Source organism: Miscanthus floridulus, chromosome 1 (genome assembly GCF_019320115.1).
Source record: "Miscanthus floridulus cultivar M001 chromosome 1, ASM1932011v1, whole genome shotgun sequence".
Lineage (NCBI taxonomy): Eukaryota > Viridiplantae > Streptophyta > Magnoliopsida > Poales > Poaceae > Miscanthus > Miscanthus floridulus.
This window is the reverse complement of record NC_089580.1, coordinates 102,500,251-102,515,839: the sequence shown is the minus strand read 5'-3', so window position 1 is coordinate 102,515,839 and position 15,589 is coordinate 102,500,251. Positions and strand designations below refer to the sequence as shown.

General features: G+C 46.6%; 1 protein-coding gene across 3 annotated transcripts; it reads right to left on the bottom strand.

Annotated features, from left to right (window-relative positions):
- Positions 1-285: 285 nt before the first annotated feature.
- Positions 286-4,072, bottom strand: LOC136490197 (uncharacterized). Of its 3 annotated transcripts, none has more exons than XM_066486677.1 (5): positions 3,445-4,072; positions 1,547-1,846; positions 1,113-1,271; positions 868-996; positions 286-748 (listed from the first exon to the last, which is right to left on the bottom strand). In XM_066486677.1, the coding sequence occupies exons 1-5, from the start codon at positions 3,703-3,705 to the stop codon at positions 512-514; spliced, it is 1,086 nt and encodes a 361-aa protein (XP_066342774.1). In that variant the 5' UTR covers positions 3,706-4,072; the 3' UTR covers positions 286-511. The 3 variants fall into 3 exon arrangements, with proteins under 3 accessions (XP_066342774.1, XP_066342781.1, XP_066342792.1); XM_066486684.1 differs by having other exon boundaries at positions 1,113-1,259; XM_066486695.1 differs by having other exon boundaries at positions 1,113-1,332; positions 1,548-1,846; positions 3,445-3,720.
- Between the last annotated feature and the right edge of the window lie 11,517 nt (positions 4,073-15,589).

Below are 15,589 nucleotides of genomic sequence, written 5' to 3'. Positions count from 1 at the left end.
TGCTTCCGAAGAAACAGTCTCTTTAGTTGCGCTTTGGCTTTTGAAAAGAAACAGCCTAAAAGCCTAACCAAACAGACTCTTAAATGACCCTATTTTGCCACCAAATTGTAGATTAGTATGCTGAGCATCTAGACCGTTCATTGGTCTGAAACTTGGTTGAAACTGGCTGAAAAACACTGTTTCCGCTGAATTGTTGTGAGAGAAAAACACTGTTCCGCCTGAAAAAAAAAGAAGTCGAACAAACCATTTTTAAGACAAACGAACAGGGTAATGAGCTCCTAGATAGAAGTTAGAAAGAACCGAACATCGGCCATTAGTAAACCGCACGTCGTCTGGCTTGGGAAAGCCTTATTTCAACACACACGAGTTACATGCAAGATGAACAATCCACAAGTTACTAGCAATCTAACATGTTCTTATTACCCTGTGATCACAGAAGAAAACTCAGCATCACGGCCCGGTGCTTAATGGAGATTCGTCTCCATCATTTCGTCAGTTGTCGACTTTCCTCTTATTCACTTGGTGAGGACACCATTGGAGACAGCGGCGTCGGTGACAACAGGGTGGAGGAGGTGGACATGGGCTCATGGACGACGGTGTTGGTTGAGACAGCGATCGGGTTGCCGTCCAACTGCAGCATGATGGCCCCAAGAAACTCTGTCAGCAGCTTCTTGAACTCTGCTTCGTCCACCGCCTTCAGGTCATCAGCTTTCGCCATCTTGAATGCTTCGTTCACCACAGCATCCACCTGTTGTACGTTTGTTTGGAAATCCATGTGTATATATCGATTATTTTAGAAGGTTCCAACGTTTCATACTTAGTGCCTGTGACGGTGCTACGGATAGCATGAACGGCTCTGCAACGTACCTGATCAACGGCTCCAAAAGGTGGGTGACTCGCCGAATCGGCAATCCTATCAAGCACAATCCGGAGGTACTCCTTCGAAGTTTTATCTTTGTGTTCTTTCGGAACGTGTCTCCATACAGAATCCAGCAGCTACAATAAGTTCAGTGATGTATGTTGTTTGTCAGTGGTGTCGTGTATAACTGACGACTCATCAAGAAAGTGAAACTGGCCAAACTGCTCAAGTGTACTTGTCATATAGTACGTACCTTGTCGAATTCGAACTTGTTCGACAGTAGCCTCCTGATACCACTCCCGTCAAAGGTATTCTCTGTATGGGCGACGATCACAGGGTGCTGTTGCAGTCTTAGAGCGATGATGCCCAGAAATTTCCTGAATTCTTGGAAGAAGACTTCCTGGGAAACAGGCTGATCGAGCTGATTAGCAGACAGTTCTTGCAACGCAGGCTCCACGACATTCTCCATGACCAGTATCCAATAAAGCACCCAATCATATATACGCTAGTTACTACATATGTCCAGACTCTACAGAATACTACTGTGCCATCTCAGTTTCCCTACCCAAAGAGCATGGAGTAGTAACATCTATCATTAACTACCAAGTCGATCTTCACCTCTGACGACAAAGGCTAAATGTTACTAATTCGTGGTAAATATTGAGTACAGTGTAGTCGTTGAATTACCCAGGAATCAGAAGCTGGTGGCATGCCGTGGTCGACCGTGAGCTGTCCAAGAACGGCCAACAAGCACTGGCGCAGCGTTGCGTTGTTGGCATACCCCACTTGTGAAAATATGGCCATGGCTTCAGGCTCATACCTCCGACTCTCAACGAACTCATTCAGGTCCTCCCCGTTTATCCTAAGGATCACAATCGGGTCCCTCTTCAGCCCAGCCGCCATCCCAAGGAGTATGTCGGACAGCACGCGCTGGAACTCTGGCTTGCTCACAGAGTCTTGCTTCCCGTGAGTGAACTCGTTTAGGACCTGCAGTGCACAATGTAGATTAATGTATACGTTGGTATGTAGTAATTTACACGAACTGTGCTATGGCCTATGGGACTGCCCCAGCAAAGCCCAATTTGCACAAAATTAAACAACAGGGTTATTTCGTAACTCAGAATGTTCTACTACTCCTATAAGCGACTGCCTGTGGTGGACAACCTTCAAGAGATCGTTTTTTTTATGAGTTGCCTTCAGGATATGGTCACGTCGGTGAAAAAGAAAACAAAACACTACAGCTGCACTGCAATGATCTATTGCAAGAAAATTCTGTAGACCGGATACTCCCGGAATTCTCGACTTAGATTGAAAGGAAACAAAGGGTAATTGCCTGGTGATGCAGCACAGAGACTTCACTAATCACTGGTTTTGTCAATCTAGCTGGTTTTGGCGAGACAGTGACATTTTGCATTGGAAACAGGCACGTTCCAGGACTCAGCCTGCATTTTGTAATCGATTTATTTTGGGGAAACCTATATTAACAACAAGACCTACATGAATTTTTTCATGGTATTAGTATTGTCAACCCTTAGCAAGCTAAGTGGCTGGTGTTTACCGATCGCATCTAGAAATGAAATAGGAGCCTCCCTAAAAAAATGTATTTCAGAGTCGGTGCATCTGTAGGGACTTCTCTAAGGACCGTTTCAAGCCGGACTTGAAAAAAAGAAACGTATCCCAAAAATCATGTATAGTAGTTCAAACTGATATCTATGACACAAGGAATAAGTAACACGCAGTCAGTCATGTTATGGTTGAGTTTTCAATAATCCCGTGGTTTATATAAATTGTCAATTTTGACTTTATACTATGTAAAAGTTTGACTTTATCATATATCTAGACATAATATATCTTAGTATATAACAAAAGTTATGAATCTAAAAAAGCCAAAATGCCTTATAATTGGAAACTGAGGGAGTATTAGATATTCTTGAGTCTTAAGCAGGAACAGTAAAATACCAAGTTGTGGATGCATATAAAAAGGGGAGTAAACATGTACTATATACGACCCGAACTCTAGGCTTTGAGCTCCATTTATTTTGTGTTGTTTGATCGAATATAATGTCACTTGTTCACTCTACAACAAGAATCTTGGCTGAGCCACTCTGAAATTCGGTCTGTTCGCTAGTTAGTTTCTAGACTGATAAGCTCGATTGGTGATGGTTTGTTATGAGAGAAAAACACTGTTGGCTGGCTGATAAGCCCTGACTGAAACCAACAAACGAACATGGTGATTATTTAGATGTGATCATGATGACAAACTAGCTCCGACACAGAATAGCCTACCTGATGCGTACTTTTTAATAAAGCTCTATTATATATAGGCATGTTTGGCTCAGCTAGTTAATTATATATTTGCTATGACTGTAAAATAGGTTAAATTAAATGGCTGACAACTAGTTACAGGCTTAGGTAAAGAAAAGAACCTGTATATTTGATAGTCTATGACAAAAATACTGTAGCTGCTGAGCATTAGCCCTGTGCATCCAATCCGAACAGGACCGACCTGTCCATGACATGAATACAAAGATACTGTAGCTAGAAAAACAGAACTGTAATAAGCTCGTATGTACATAGATTGGTACCTCCGCATAGATGTGGTCCGCCTGCGGCGACGACCCTCTCGCCGGCAGCCCTATGGCGGCACCGATGTCAGCAACGGCCGGCTGGAGCTCTTTCACCGACAGCCTCCCGTCGCCATCAGCGTCGAGCTTCCGGAATCGGTCGTCAACGAACCTAGTGAACGCCTCCTTGTTCTCCACGAGAGCCCAGATCTCCGAGCCGTCCTGCACCTGCAGCACGCCGTTCCTCTTCCTCCTCACCTGCTGCTGCTGCTGATGCTCCATCGGCGCGCTAGCTACGCGTTTTTATATATAGCACACGAGGACGAGCGAGGGAGGTGGAAGGAAAAAGGCGAAAGGGAAAGCTTGCAAGTTACAGGGACAATGGCGACGCCGGCCGTGGGTTCCTCGTGACGCGGGCGCGATCGAGATGGCCTGCTGGTGGCAAAGTGGCTAAAAAGATGAGGTATTCACGAGCCGCAAGCCTGGAACTAGCTATTAGTAGCTATAGAAGATGGATCTTGATGTGTCTTTTTCTTTGGGCATGATGAGCTAGATATGCGATTTAATTTATTCTTGTGTGGATGAGATGGATAGACAGACGAAATTGTTGGGCCCGCTTCTAGCGTGGTTCCATTCCATGATTGGTGTCTTTTATAGTTCGTCGTCAGTTTCGGGTTGAGTGTGAGCTCGGATGCGAGACGAAAGAGGCCCCAAAGACGAGGATGGCGCCTGCTGCTGCGCTGGGAGTAGTAGTGTGTGTCCACCTTGGGGAGGAGCATGCAGATGCAGCTGCTGAAGCGTGCACGGGACGGGTGTACATGCTGCGTGGCGCTTCCAGACGCATGCAAGTACTGTCTTGTACTCTACTGTATTTTTTCCCCGTTTTCCCGGTTAGTGTTTATCATAGTCAGGGACCCATGTTGCTTGACGGAGTTGGTGACGAGAACCAGAACATTCCTGAGCGAGTACATGTGTGTCTCGTGGCCTCATGGGCGTGGGCCAAGAGACACGTCCAAGATGCTGAGATATATTTTTTTGACAACAAGATGCTGAGATATTGAATGTGTTTTCTTCAATGTGTACTCTCAGTTCGAACACTACTACGGTTTGACGAAGAGATCATTACTACTGAGAAATTGCGTATATTTCTATAAAAAAAATAATCATAGTACTTTAAAAGGAGAGTGTAGAAAAAAACAATTAGAGTTAGATTGTCCCATATCTAAAGATACACCTATTTTCCGATAAAAAAAGATGCTCCTATTTTGTGATAAATTTTGAACTCTAAAAGTGTATTTATTATGGGATGGAGGGAGTAGTGCCGAGAGTCTTTTATTTTTCTAGATTTTTTTATGTCAAATTAAAAAATATACCATGATAGGTATAATTGTAAGTGTGATGCCGAAAAACAATCCTGAGAAATCGTATACCAGTTAGAGAATAAGCTGATTTCATCATCCAATAAAAACTCGACGTTATGGACTATGGGCTAGCTAAGGCCAAAGAGTTCAGCAACAAACTAACTGCTCGGACGCTACTTATACTATGTATAATTGCGTTAGGGTTAACACTACAACAAATCTTCAACAAAAAATTGGCAAATTGCATAAACATGCACATGACATTTTACAACATTTATACATATATATAAATGATTATCTGCACCCTCGCGTGTTTTAACTACTCTCCAGTTATTATAGACTTTTCTCCGAGCAGATCATCGGGCTTCGCCATCGCCGTCCATCTTGCTGAATAGGTCGATGTCGCCGGCTAGCTTCTTCGCCGCGTCTTCCACCTCATCTTCCAGCTGCTGGTGCTCTGTTGTGCCCATCCCTCTGGCAAATCCGGCCCCTATCGCTTGAAGCTCAATGGCAGGGTAATGGGATCGGACCACCGCTAGGGCGTGTGTAATGGCGGTGATGATGGCGTCTCGGTTGAAGCTTATGAAGTTCTCCCACGCCGCCTTGCACCTCTCGATGATGGTGTCCAGACGCGACGGTCTGCCATTGGGCTGAGGAGCCACCTCCAGGTCGACACAATCGAGCATTGGCTTGATTCCAGCAACTACGACATCGAGCTTGCTCCAATGGGTTTTGGCCACCTGCTCCAGCACATCAAACTGTGCCTTGACCCTCCGATGGTAGTCTGCAGGCATTACAAGGTTCCATCAAGCAAGGAAATTACTCCAACAGTAACTCTGACAACAAAGTACTCACCTTTTAGCTCCTTGGCCAGCTTCTCTGCTCGCCCTGATTCATTCACCTTCTCCTCTCGGAGTTGCTCGATAGTTTGGCACAGCTGGCCGAGCTCTGCATCTTGCTCTACAAGCACAACGGTTGTCAGCATCAATATAACTGTTCAACAATGCAAAGGAAAATCGCCGATACGCCATACCTTTTCTCTACTCGGAGGCATTTTGGAGCTGCTCGGACTTCCGCTCTAGCTGCTTAGACACTCATCAACCGCTCGGAGATAGTGGCCAGCTGCTTGGACTTGCCCCGCAACTGCTCGGACGTTGTCGCCAGCTGCTCTGATAGGACGACCTTCTTGTATTCCAGATCCCGCGCATTGGATTCAGCAAGGTCTCACTCACGCTGGGCCCTTTGGATGTTCTTCTCCGTAAGCTTTATCGCCTCCTTGAGCTTTTCATTCTCCTCAGTGAGGGGCTCCATGCTCTTGATCATCTATCGCCACTGTTTGGCGGTCCAAGCAATACCCTGCAAAAGCGCCAAGATTATGAAGAACTCAATATCTCCAATGACAAACATGAACATTGATGACGCAATGTTAACCTTGATCCATTTCACTACCGTAGAAAGGGTGGACTCTAGCCTCCTGAGCTCCTCAACGACCACCACTTCATCGCCCCACTTATGGATGATTTGGATGGCTTGAGGTCATGATTCCTCATGCTCAATCTCTTTCACCTTGTCCTCTTCCTCCTTAGCGGGGGGTGCCACCTTGGGGCTTGGTGGCCGCACAACGTGTCCGACTATGCCCTTCGATGTCTCAGGGAGTGTGATCGACTTTTTTGGTTGTACCGGCCTCGCCGCCCCAGACTTAGGCGCGACACCGGCATCTCCAGCATTCGCCGCTGAAGACCCGACGGTCTCTGCCATTGCCCCGGGCATCGCTATCGACCCATCCATCGTCGACACCAACCTTTCAACGCTGCCAAGACCACCAGCAGGGGTAGTTGACTCCTCTACAGGCTACCGAGCACCTAGCGACTCTGGGACGGGAGCTATCGATGTCGCCTCCACTACAGGACTAGCCCCCAGCTGCTCACCATTCTAGATGGACGGATTCAACTCCTCTGTACGCCTCGCTCTACATCAGATTATCTTGTCAATTACCACCGCGATAAAGATCTAAGAGCAAAATAACTCCAAGACAAGGATATTTACATGTCGGCTTGCCGGTATACTTTTCTGAACCGATGTTGTCTTCCAGAGCCCCTAGGCATGGCCCTAGGGTCGACTTGCACGCCTTGGGGTGGAGGTCTCGTGGTCTCCGCCATCGGCCTCTCCTTTGCCTGCCACTCCGAGACTCCCCTCGCCTGCTGCTCGAGGACTCTCTTTGCCTGCTACTCAAGGACTCCCATCGCCTGCTGCTCAGTGACTCCCTCCTTTCCCTTCAATTGCTCCTCCATGCATGTGTTGCACGGAGGCGCCTTAGTGCTTGGTAGAGGAGCCACTAGCACTTCATCATCATCGGACCACTCGGAGCCGCACTCCATGTCTGAGTGGTCTGGTCGCCGCCAAGCGAGATGCCATCTGGCTTGCGAGGGACAGCACCCGCTGTTTTCCTCTTCTTCTAGGCTAGCTCATCTATCGTTGCCCTCTTCCCCTAGACTTTCTGCTATACCGAGGGTACTTTCCTTCTAACCAGCGTCGATGCCTCTAGATTCCGATGAGGCACTGACGACACCTTCCTCAGGCTGCATCGGTGGCCAAGCATCTACTGCCTATGGCCAATCACCCCTTGGCATGCCCGAGAAGTACACCGCTCATTCCTACGAATGGATATTTCCATAAGTGCATCAATTCATTGCTCGGCAATCGTAAAGGATAAAAAGCATCAGGAACAAAACAATGGGGATGTTTACCTAAGGAGACAGATTCTTGCAGTTAAAGGGTCTCGTCTGCTCTGACACGCTAAATGAGGCAAATGCAGTGAATAGCTCTGTAGCCTGCTCTAGCACATCCTCCCTTGATAGCATCTCCATCCTCTCCCGGGTGCCGTCGGTGTCGCCTTTGAAGTCATAGCCCACGTGGGCCCTCTCCTTGTAGGGCTGGACGTGGTGCACTATGAAACTCACTGCTACCAGTCCACCATTGGTCTTCACGCCATTTATTAGACCGAGGAGCTCCCTCACTTGCTCCATATCAGCATTGCTTGGCCTCTCCGACCAGCTTTTCTAGCTCTTCGGGATGTGGTCGGCATCGCAGCGGATGGTAGAATGGCTCTGCTTCATGTAGAATCACCTAGCGTTCCACCCCTTCAACAACGTGTTCAGCGGCACAGTAAGGTACTCACCCACCATTCCTTCGCGTAGCTGAAGATACACTCTGCCGACCACCTTAGAACCACCGCCGCCTTTCTTCTTCAGCCAAAACAGGTGACAGAAGAGGTTGAAGTGGGGAAGGATTCCGAGATACGCCTTATAGAAATGGATGAAGATAGATATGTGCAATATGGTGTTTGGGTGGAGGTTGCATAGACTAACTCTCTAGAACTCCAACAAATGCCTCAAGAATGGATGAACAGGAAATCCTAATCCATGCCAAAAGGAGTCCTCAAATACTACAGCTTCATCGATATGAGGCATTGGATAGGGCTCACCAAGGGCTGGCCACCATCTGGTGGTGATGCGGTCAGGAAGAATGCCTGCCTCCACCAATCTATTGAGCTCCGCCTCCCCCATACGTGATGGCACCAACTCTTCATCATGATTAACTCTGACGCTTGCCTTCTTCGGGTTTCTAGCTCCTTTCTTTGGTGCCATCTCTTAGATCTAGTTTGGGGTGGTGGCGGAAGCACGTGCAGCTATGAATCTATAAGCACGAGGGCTAAGGAGGAAGATGAAATGACAAAGTGGCAAAGGTGGGAGCACGGGGTGCGGCGGCGTAGTTATAAAGCACTCCCCCACCTTTCGCATTCGAGGGTTTTTGGGGAACTGCTCCATGATTTGTGCCTTTCTGAATTCTCCGCAACAGCATGGTGGGCCATTACCTAGGCTTTTGTGCAACTACAACCCATATCGCCCATTTATCGTCGCAATTTGTTACTGCTCACCGAATATTCGTTGACTTCTCTACCATCTGTTACGGCTTAGTAATTACTACTGTACAGCCATTTCTTTGGTATTCTCTCCGCGGTTTGTTTTCTCCAAAATTTTCACTTGTGGCTCGGGGACTACGTCAGCAATATGACTTGGATCCTCACCGCATTGGGGACCTTCTTCTAATGATTGCTGTTTCTAACCCTAGCACCATGTGACTATGTCACCTACTGTTAGGCTCGAGGACTAAGTGGGCACACTTCACCTTGCGGTGAATGTGCTTTTCTCATTTTGGGGCTATGCCCAGGGACTGGCTACCTGCTCGGCTAGTCTTCTACTTTGGACCTTGGCACCACATGACTATGTCACCTACTGTCAGGCTCGAGGACTAAGTGGGCACACTTTACCTTGCAGTGAGTGTGTTTGCTTTAATTTGGAAGACTCCGTGCCTCTTGAAGCTGAAGAAGACTATCTCCCTTTCTTGTGGTTGGACTCTAAGTGGGCACACTTGGTCCACTGTGAACAAATTTTTGATTCAAAACATGAGCTCCTTACATCCTTATGGCAAGCCATACTTGGGCCACGCTGCTCGGTGATGGTTCACACTACTCAACAACGGTTCACGCTACTCAGCGATGGTTCACACTACTCAACGACGGTTCACGTTGCTCAGCAATGGTTCACGCTGCTTGGCGACAGCTTACTACTGCTCGGCAACTCATCACGATGGTCGAACCATGAGTTTGACTGCTCGGCTTTGTTCGCACCTGCTCGGACAAGCTCAAGACGGCGTTGCACAACAGATACAAGGCGCTCGGGGACTAGCTATGAGGGGTACAACCCTGGATACCCATAGCAGACCACATGAGTTGTGCCCCTGGGGCAGCCTAGCCCACAAGATGAAGCCTTGCAGGGCATGGCGCTGCTCAGCGTCTTCCGCAAGACACCGGGAAGATATCCTGAAGATACTACGAGATTTATTAGGATATGTATGATCCCATAATTCCTGTAATTTGTTATTACTTTTTGGTTATCTCCTAGATCTAACCGACTTATAACCCTGCCCCTCGGACTATATAAGGCGGGCAGGGACCCCTCCAAACTCATGCAATATAATACAATAGCCAATACAATCCGACATACCACAGGAGCAGGGTATTACGTCATACTAACGGCCTAAACCTATCTAACTCATGTGTCTCTGTTGCCTTCTTATTCTTGATTACACGCATCTCTGCTGATCAATCTACCTTCATGGGATACCACTTGGAGGACTACCGACGATATTCTATCGACACCACGTCTACGCTATCGACTACTACTCTAGCGTCGTCTAGGGTGATCTGTCTATATTAGGAGCCCTCTACTAGAGTATCTATTATGAGAACAGATGATGAACCTGCAAACAAGTAAGAGCAAAGCTTAACTATTCCAAGACTTAATTCCACAAGAAACACGAATACTCACTTAGCGAGAAAACCCGTTGAGGCACATGTGTTCATTGAGGTACAAGCGGGGGAGAACCGATAGGTCTAGCACTATAACACCCTGGTGTTAAGCATGCATTTGGCATTGACATTTCATTTGCACAAGCATGATTGATCATTCATGAGCATGAGCATCTCAAATTGTATCTCTATGATTGCCTATATTACATGTGTTGTCGCTAAATGCTTTACGTAAGCTAGGGTTTACATGTGACCAATGTATAAAATATTTGTGGGACCTTAGGAGTACCCTAAACATGTTTAGAATGTCATATGGAACAACTTTGGTATTCATGACTTGGACCAATTTGGCCTCTAAGTCATGGTTATAGTGTAAATTACCATTTTCAAGTTGTAGGTTTGACCTAAGTTGAACTATAGCATAGATTGTTTGCATGATAGTGCACCCTTAAGCAAAGATGTAGTACTTGACAAGGGTAACAACTTTTATTTTTGGGTCAAGGTCTAATTTTGTGCTTAACATGGTCAAATTGTGCTCACAAAAGTCAATGCAGTGCTGTTTTAAAGACTTACAAATTTTTCTAAGTCTAAAATGCATAAAAGTTTCAATGTACCAATGTTTGTCATGTTGTAGCTCATAAACTAGGCTGATTTAGATCAAACTCATTTACGCAAAGTTGGAGTGCTCATGAAACTCTACAACTTTGATTCTTACAGTTTTTGCTGAATTGCCACGGATTTGGAGTTAATTGATTGCGAACTAGCGCTGTTAGTCGGGCCATGGACGGGACTGAATCAACTGACCGAATTCAAACCGGCGCGGTCATGGCCGACCGCGCATAGCATGCGCCTACCACATGGCGCCCGTATGCCACCGTTGGCCGCGTGATGCTGTACCGAAGTAGATGAACCCAGCGTCGTGCTGTTGCTGCTCCCATTTTGCATCTCGCTCGCCGCTCTCTTCTCGTGCTTGCCACCGAAGCACCATGCTTGCCATTGCCACCACCGTGCTCTGCCACCGCATAGCACCGTCATTGCTGCACCACCGTCCAATTCAATTCACTAGCAACTCCACCGTAGTAACCTCTTCCACCCTGACCAGCTTGCCCCTCTTGTAGAGCTAGGGTAAGGTCGTATTTTGCTTCGCCGCCACTGCTGAAAGGTCCTTGTTTGGTTTTGGTAATTGAGTGACAACTTAGGTGGACTAATTGTGTTTATGTGAGATACACAGGTGATTAGTCCATATGTACATGTGTGTGAGCAACATATGCCATGAAGGTGAAAATGGCTTGGAAATGTTGCAAAGCTCACACATGTGATGATGAAGGAGCTTAAATGCACATGAGACATGACATTGAGTCATGTGATCAAGGTGGAGAAGATCAAGACAAGACTTGGCTTGATGGACCGGTTGCAAGCGTGAAGGGCAAGTCGAAGGCTTTGGAGTGATGGACCGCGTGGCGGTGAAGCTTGAGCAAGACTTGGCGCCGATGGACGATGGCAACGGTGAAGAGCAAGTAGAGTCAAGATCGATGAACCAATATGATCATGTGATGATGTGAAGTGGATCATATCATTGTTGATCGTGTTGGTGCATGTGTTGCATCGACATTGAAGGAGATGAAATGGAATGCGCAAGGCAAAGGTATAACCAAAGGGCATTTCATTTCACCGGTCATAGGTGTGTAGAGAAGTTTATGACCGGGTTTAGGATAGATGGCCGTACTATCAAGAGGGGCAAACTTGTTTGCATATCGGTCATCTAGTGCCACTCGAGTGATCTAACTTTGCATTGTCGCTAGGATCGAGTGGCGTGGCAAGTTGAGTGGCTAACATCCTTTGGGAAATGATTGTGAAATGCTAACACACATACACATGGTGGTGTACACTTGATGGTGTTGGCACATTTACAAAGGCGGTGGTGTTTGTAGGGGTGAGATGGGTTTGGGTCCCTCTCTCCCTCCCGCCGAGCTTGTGAGGCGGGATTCGACGCTTTCGGGAAAATGGAATGTCTATTTTTTATTGCACCGGATGCAAATTCTTGAGGTTAGCACACTTGAGCAAGGGTGAAGAGAATGGAGAAGATGCTGGCGTCGGTCAACTGACCGGACGCTGGATCTGAATGCACCGGACGCTGGTAGGCTACGTCCGGTCGCGCTGACGTGGAGTGTAGCAGTCGCTGGAGTGTGACCGGACGCTGGCTGCGTCCGATCGCATTCGACCGGACGCGTCCGGTCATGCTCGGGAGCTTACTGGAAACGACCGGACGCTGAGGGTCCAGCATCCGGTCAGTTGAAGCTGGAGCGTCCGGTTAGGTCAAGTGACCGTTGGAACCGGGACACGTGGTCGTCTGTGGGCGACCGGACGCTGAGGTCCAGCGTCCGGTCAACACGACCGGAGCGTTCGGTCAGCCCGACCGTTGCCCAGTGAAGGGGTAACGGCTAGTTTAGCCCTTGGGGCTATAAATAGAAGTGGCCCTCGGCCATGGCTGAAAAAGAGCACCTCAAGGGACTTAGTGTCCATGCTTGTGAGTGCTTGGGAGCCCTCCATCACACATATACTTGATAGTGATCATTCGATTGTGTGAGTGAGCGATTCTAGTGCGATTGCATCGTGAGGTTGCATCAAGTGGCACTAGGTGATCGAGTTGCAAGCCGGTGGTGCTTGTTACTCTTGGAGGTTGCCACCTCCTAGACGGCTTGGTGGTGGTCTCCGTCGAAGCGCGCAAGAAGCTTGTGCGGCGCTCCGGAGAAGTGCTTGTGAGGGGCATTGTGCTCGCCCCGCGGGAGTCGCGAAGAGCAACTCTAGTAAAGCGTGTCATTGAGCTACCCTCACTCAAGGGGTAGGTTCTTGCAGCGCCCGACGTGCGGGCTTAGCGGGTGATGCTAATTAGCCGCCGAACCACCAAGTGAGCGGTCGACACAACAGGGACTAGCGTGTTGGCAAACATGTGAACCTCAGGAGAAAAATCATCGTGTCAACCTTGTTCTTCCCGTTGGTTTGCATCCCCATTACACAAGCTTGCAATTACTTTTATACATATTAAGCTTGTGTAGTTGCTCTTGTAATTAGATAGCTTGTGTAGCTTGCTAATTACCTTCTTGCTTGTGTAGCATAGAAGTAGCTCCCTTGCGTGGCTAATTTGGTTTTAGTAACCTTGTTAGTCACATTGCTTAGTTTGTGTAACTAAGTATTTGCGCTCTCTAATTAGGCATTGGTTGCCTTGTTATTGAGCATTGCTAGTGAGCTTAGTTAGCTTTGTGCTTTTGCTTACTAGCATGTGTAGAAGCTCCCTTGTCACTTAAAGTACTAGTGGCCTAGGTTTGTGTAACCTTGCTCCTAGAATTGTTTAGGAGAGCTCTAGCTAGCCCGGCACCTTTGTTGCATAATTGTTATCTTTGCAAGGTGCTAGTGAACATATATAGTGGGGTATAGTCTTGGCTAGACCGATAGTTTTAATTCCGCATTTGTATCGGTTAGCCGACGCAATTAAGTTTTAGAAAAGACTATTCACCCCCCCTCTAGTCGCCATCTCGACCCTTCAACTGCGCCATCACCAGAGCACCGTCGTGCTCATGGCTCACCATGGCTACGCCTGTCCACTGCACCTCCTATCCTCCTCTTCGTCGGTTTGTAGTCATCTTGTGGTTCTTATGCTTAGGTAGTTGCTTGGCTTGACGCTACTACGTGGTCGTGCAGGAACTCGCCGCCGCTCCCGCCGTGGCCGCCATTGTCGCCGTGGCAATCGAGATCGTCGTCGCCGAGCTGAGCCATCGCCTTCTGTCTCTTTCACGCGCATTAGGATGAGTAAGCCTAGACCTAGCGTCTGGCATGATGGAGACCCGCCTCTCACCATCGTCTCACCGAAACACCATGAGCACCGCCGTGCTCTGTGTGCCACCATGTGGGCTTGCACGCGGTCAGAGCTCGCCGTCACATCATTAGAACCCTAGCCACCTAGGTTAGCTCTGATAGGTTACCACATAGCTATAGAGCACCTCACTGGAGCATATGGTGGCTAGAGGACGCCGGCGTACCACCGCACAACCACCATCGTCTGCCATTGCTGCCGGCGAGCTACTTCTAGTGAGCTTCTAGGCTAGCTGAGCATACCTATCGATGCGACTTGATGAGACGAGCACGTAGGTGTTGTTGTCATCGTTGGACATCTCGCCGCCGGCGAGATATCGCTGGTCAGAGCATCTCCTCTATTCTCGCATCGCTTACGTCTGGGTCCCACTAACCAGCGGGCCCCATCTGTTAGTCTGAGTATTAGTTGATTTTCTGAATTGTTTTCACAGAATTGACTGCTTGTTTCAAAAGTTCATATCTAGAGCTTGGGGTGTCCAAATGGGGTGAATAAAATTTTGTTGGTTTCATTATGAAGTGTAGTATTTGATAAAAATATTAAACTTACTATTTGTAATGTTTTTCTAGGAGAATTAAATGGAGCTAGATAAGTACTTTTAAATTGTTTGCAATCTTGTAAAATGTATAACTTGAGCTAGGAAAGTGATAAAATTGTGATTCCAATTTTGATGATCTTGTGTTGACTTGCTCTTATTAGGAAAAATGTTTAGCTTGCAGTAAACTTGATTGGAGTAGGGTCTTACTATTTATATTTTAATAAATGGTGTTTTCTAAGGAAATTCATAAGGAGAAAAATAAGTAACTTGTTGCCATGCAAATTTTTGTACTATGATAATGGGTTTGATGGTAGCTAAGAAAAATATCAAATCTATTGTTTGATACTTTTCAATAGGGATAACTATTTTCACTAAAATCAGCCCTTATAACTTGTCATTTATATAGAGGGTGATGTACTTATCCAAATGTCATGAAATTTGTACAGTAGACTTTTGGGGACTTATGTAGGCTACTGTAATTTTCTCAGAATTTATTGTGCACTTTTATTGTTTTTTCTTTATTTCACCTTAGTGTCCAAATAAATTAATAAAGGCATTTAAATAAATTATTTGGTCTTGACCATCATATTTTGTAGAGTGTGTATGATGCCTATGTACTGTTGGTACCTTTGGTTGTGCCCAATTTTGATTTCTTGTATGCAGTAAAATATTATGGCTCTAAAATTCAATTATAAGAGTTGTTTGGATAGATTCTGTTGCTAGGTGTTTTGCATAGGCAAAATGGAGTTTCCTGTAGAAATTGTTAATAACAAAGTTGTAGGAAATTTCTTTATCTAGCTTGTGTCAAAATTTTAGGAAATAGGCCAAATGGTTTGAGAGTTATAGCTATTAGAAGTTGGTCTTCCAAAATGCTTACTCTCTGAGATTTCTGGATAGACCTGTGAAGTTTACCTATTTTGGTTAGGATAGTAGTTGAATCAGCTTTTAGTGATTAAATGAAAGTTGTAGCCAATTTTATAAGATTTTCAGAAAGTCTATGATTATAGCATTTGGTTGAGTAGAACTCC

What these genes read in the sequence shown, in the direction of transcription:
- LOC136490197 (XM_066486695.1), bottom strand. Translation starts at nt 3,705, where the DNA reads ATGGAGCATCAGCAGCAGCAGCAGGTGAGGAGGAAGAGGAACGGCGTG. An exon ending in CGGACCACATCTATGCGGAG is followed by an intron (nt 1,847 to 3,444) that starts GTACCAATCTAT and finishes TGTGCACTGCAG; the next exon opens with GTCCTAAACGAGTTCACTCA. An exon ending in CCACCAGCTTCTGATTCCTG is followed by an intron (nt 1,333 to 1,547) that starts GGTAATTCAACG and finishes TTATTGGATACT; the next exon opens with GGTCATGGAGAATGTCGTGG.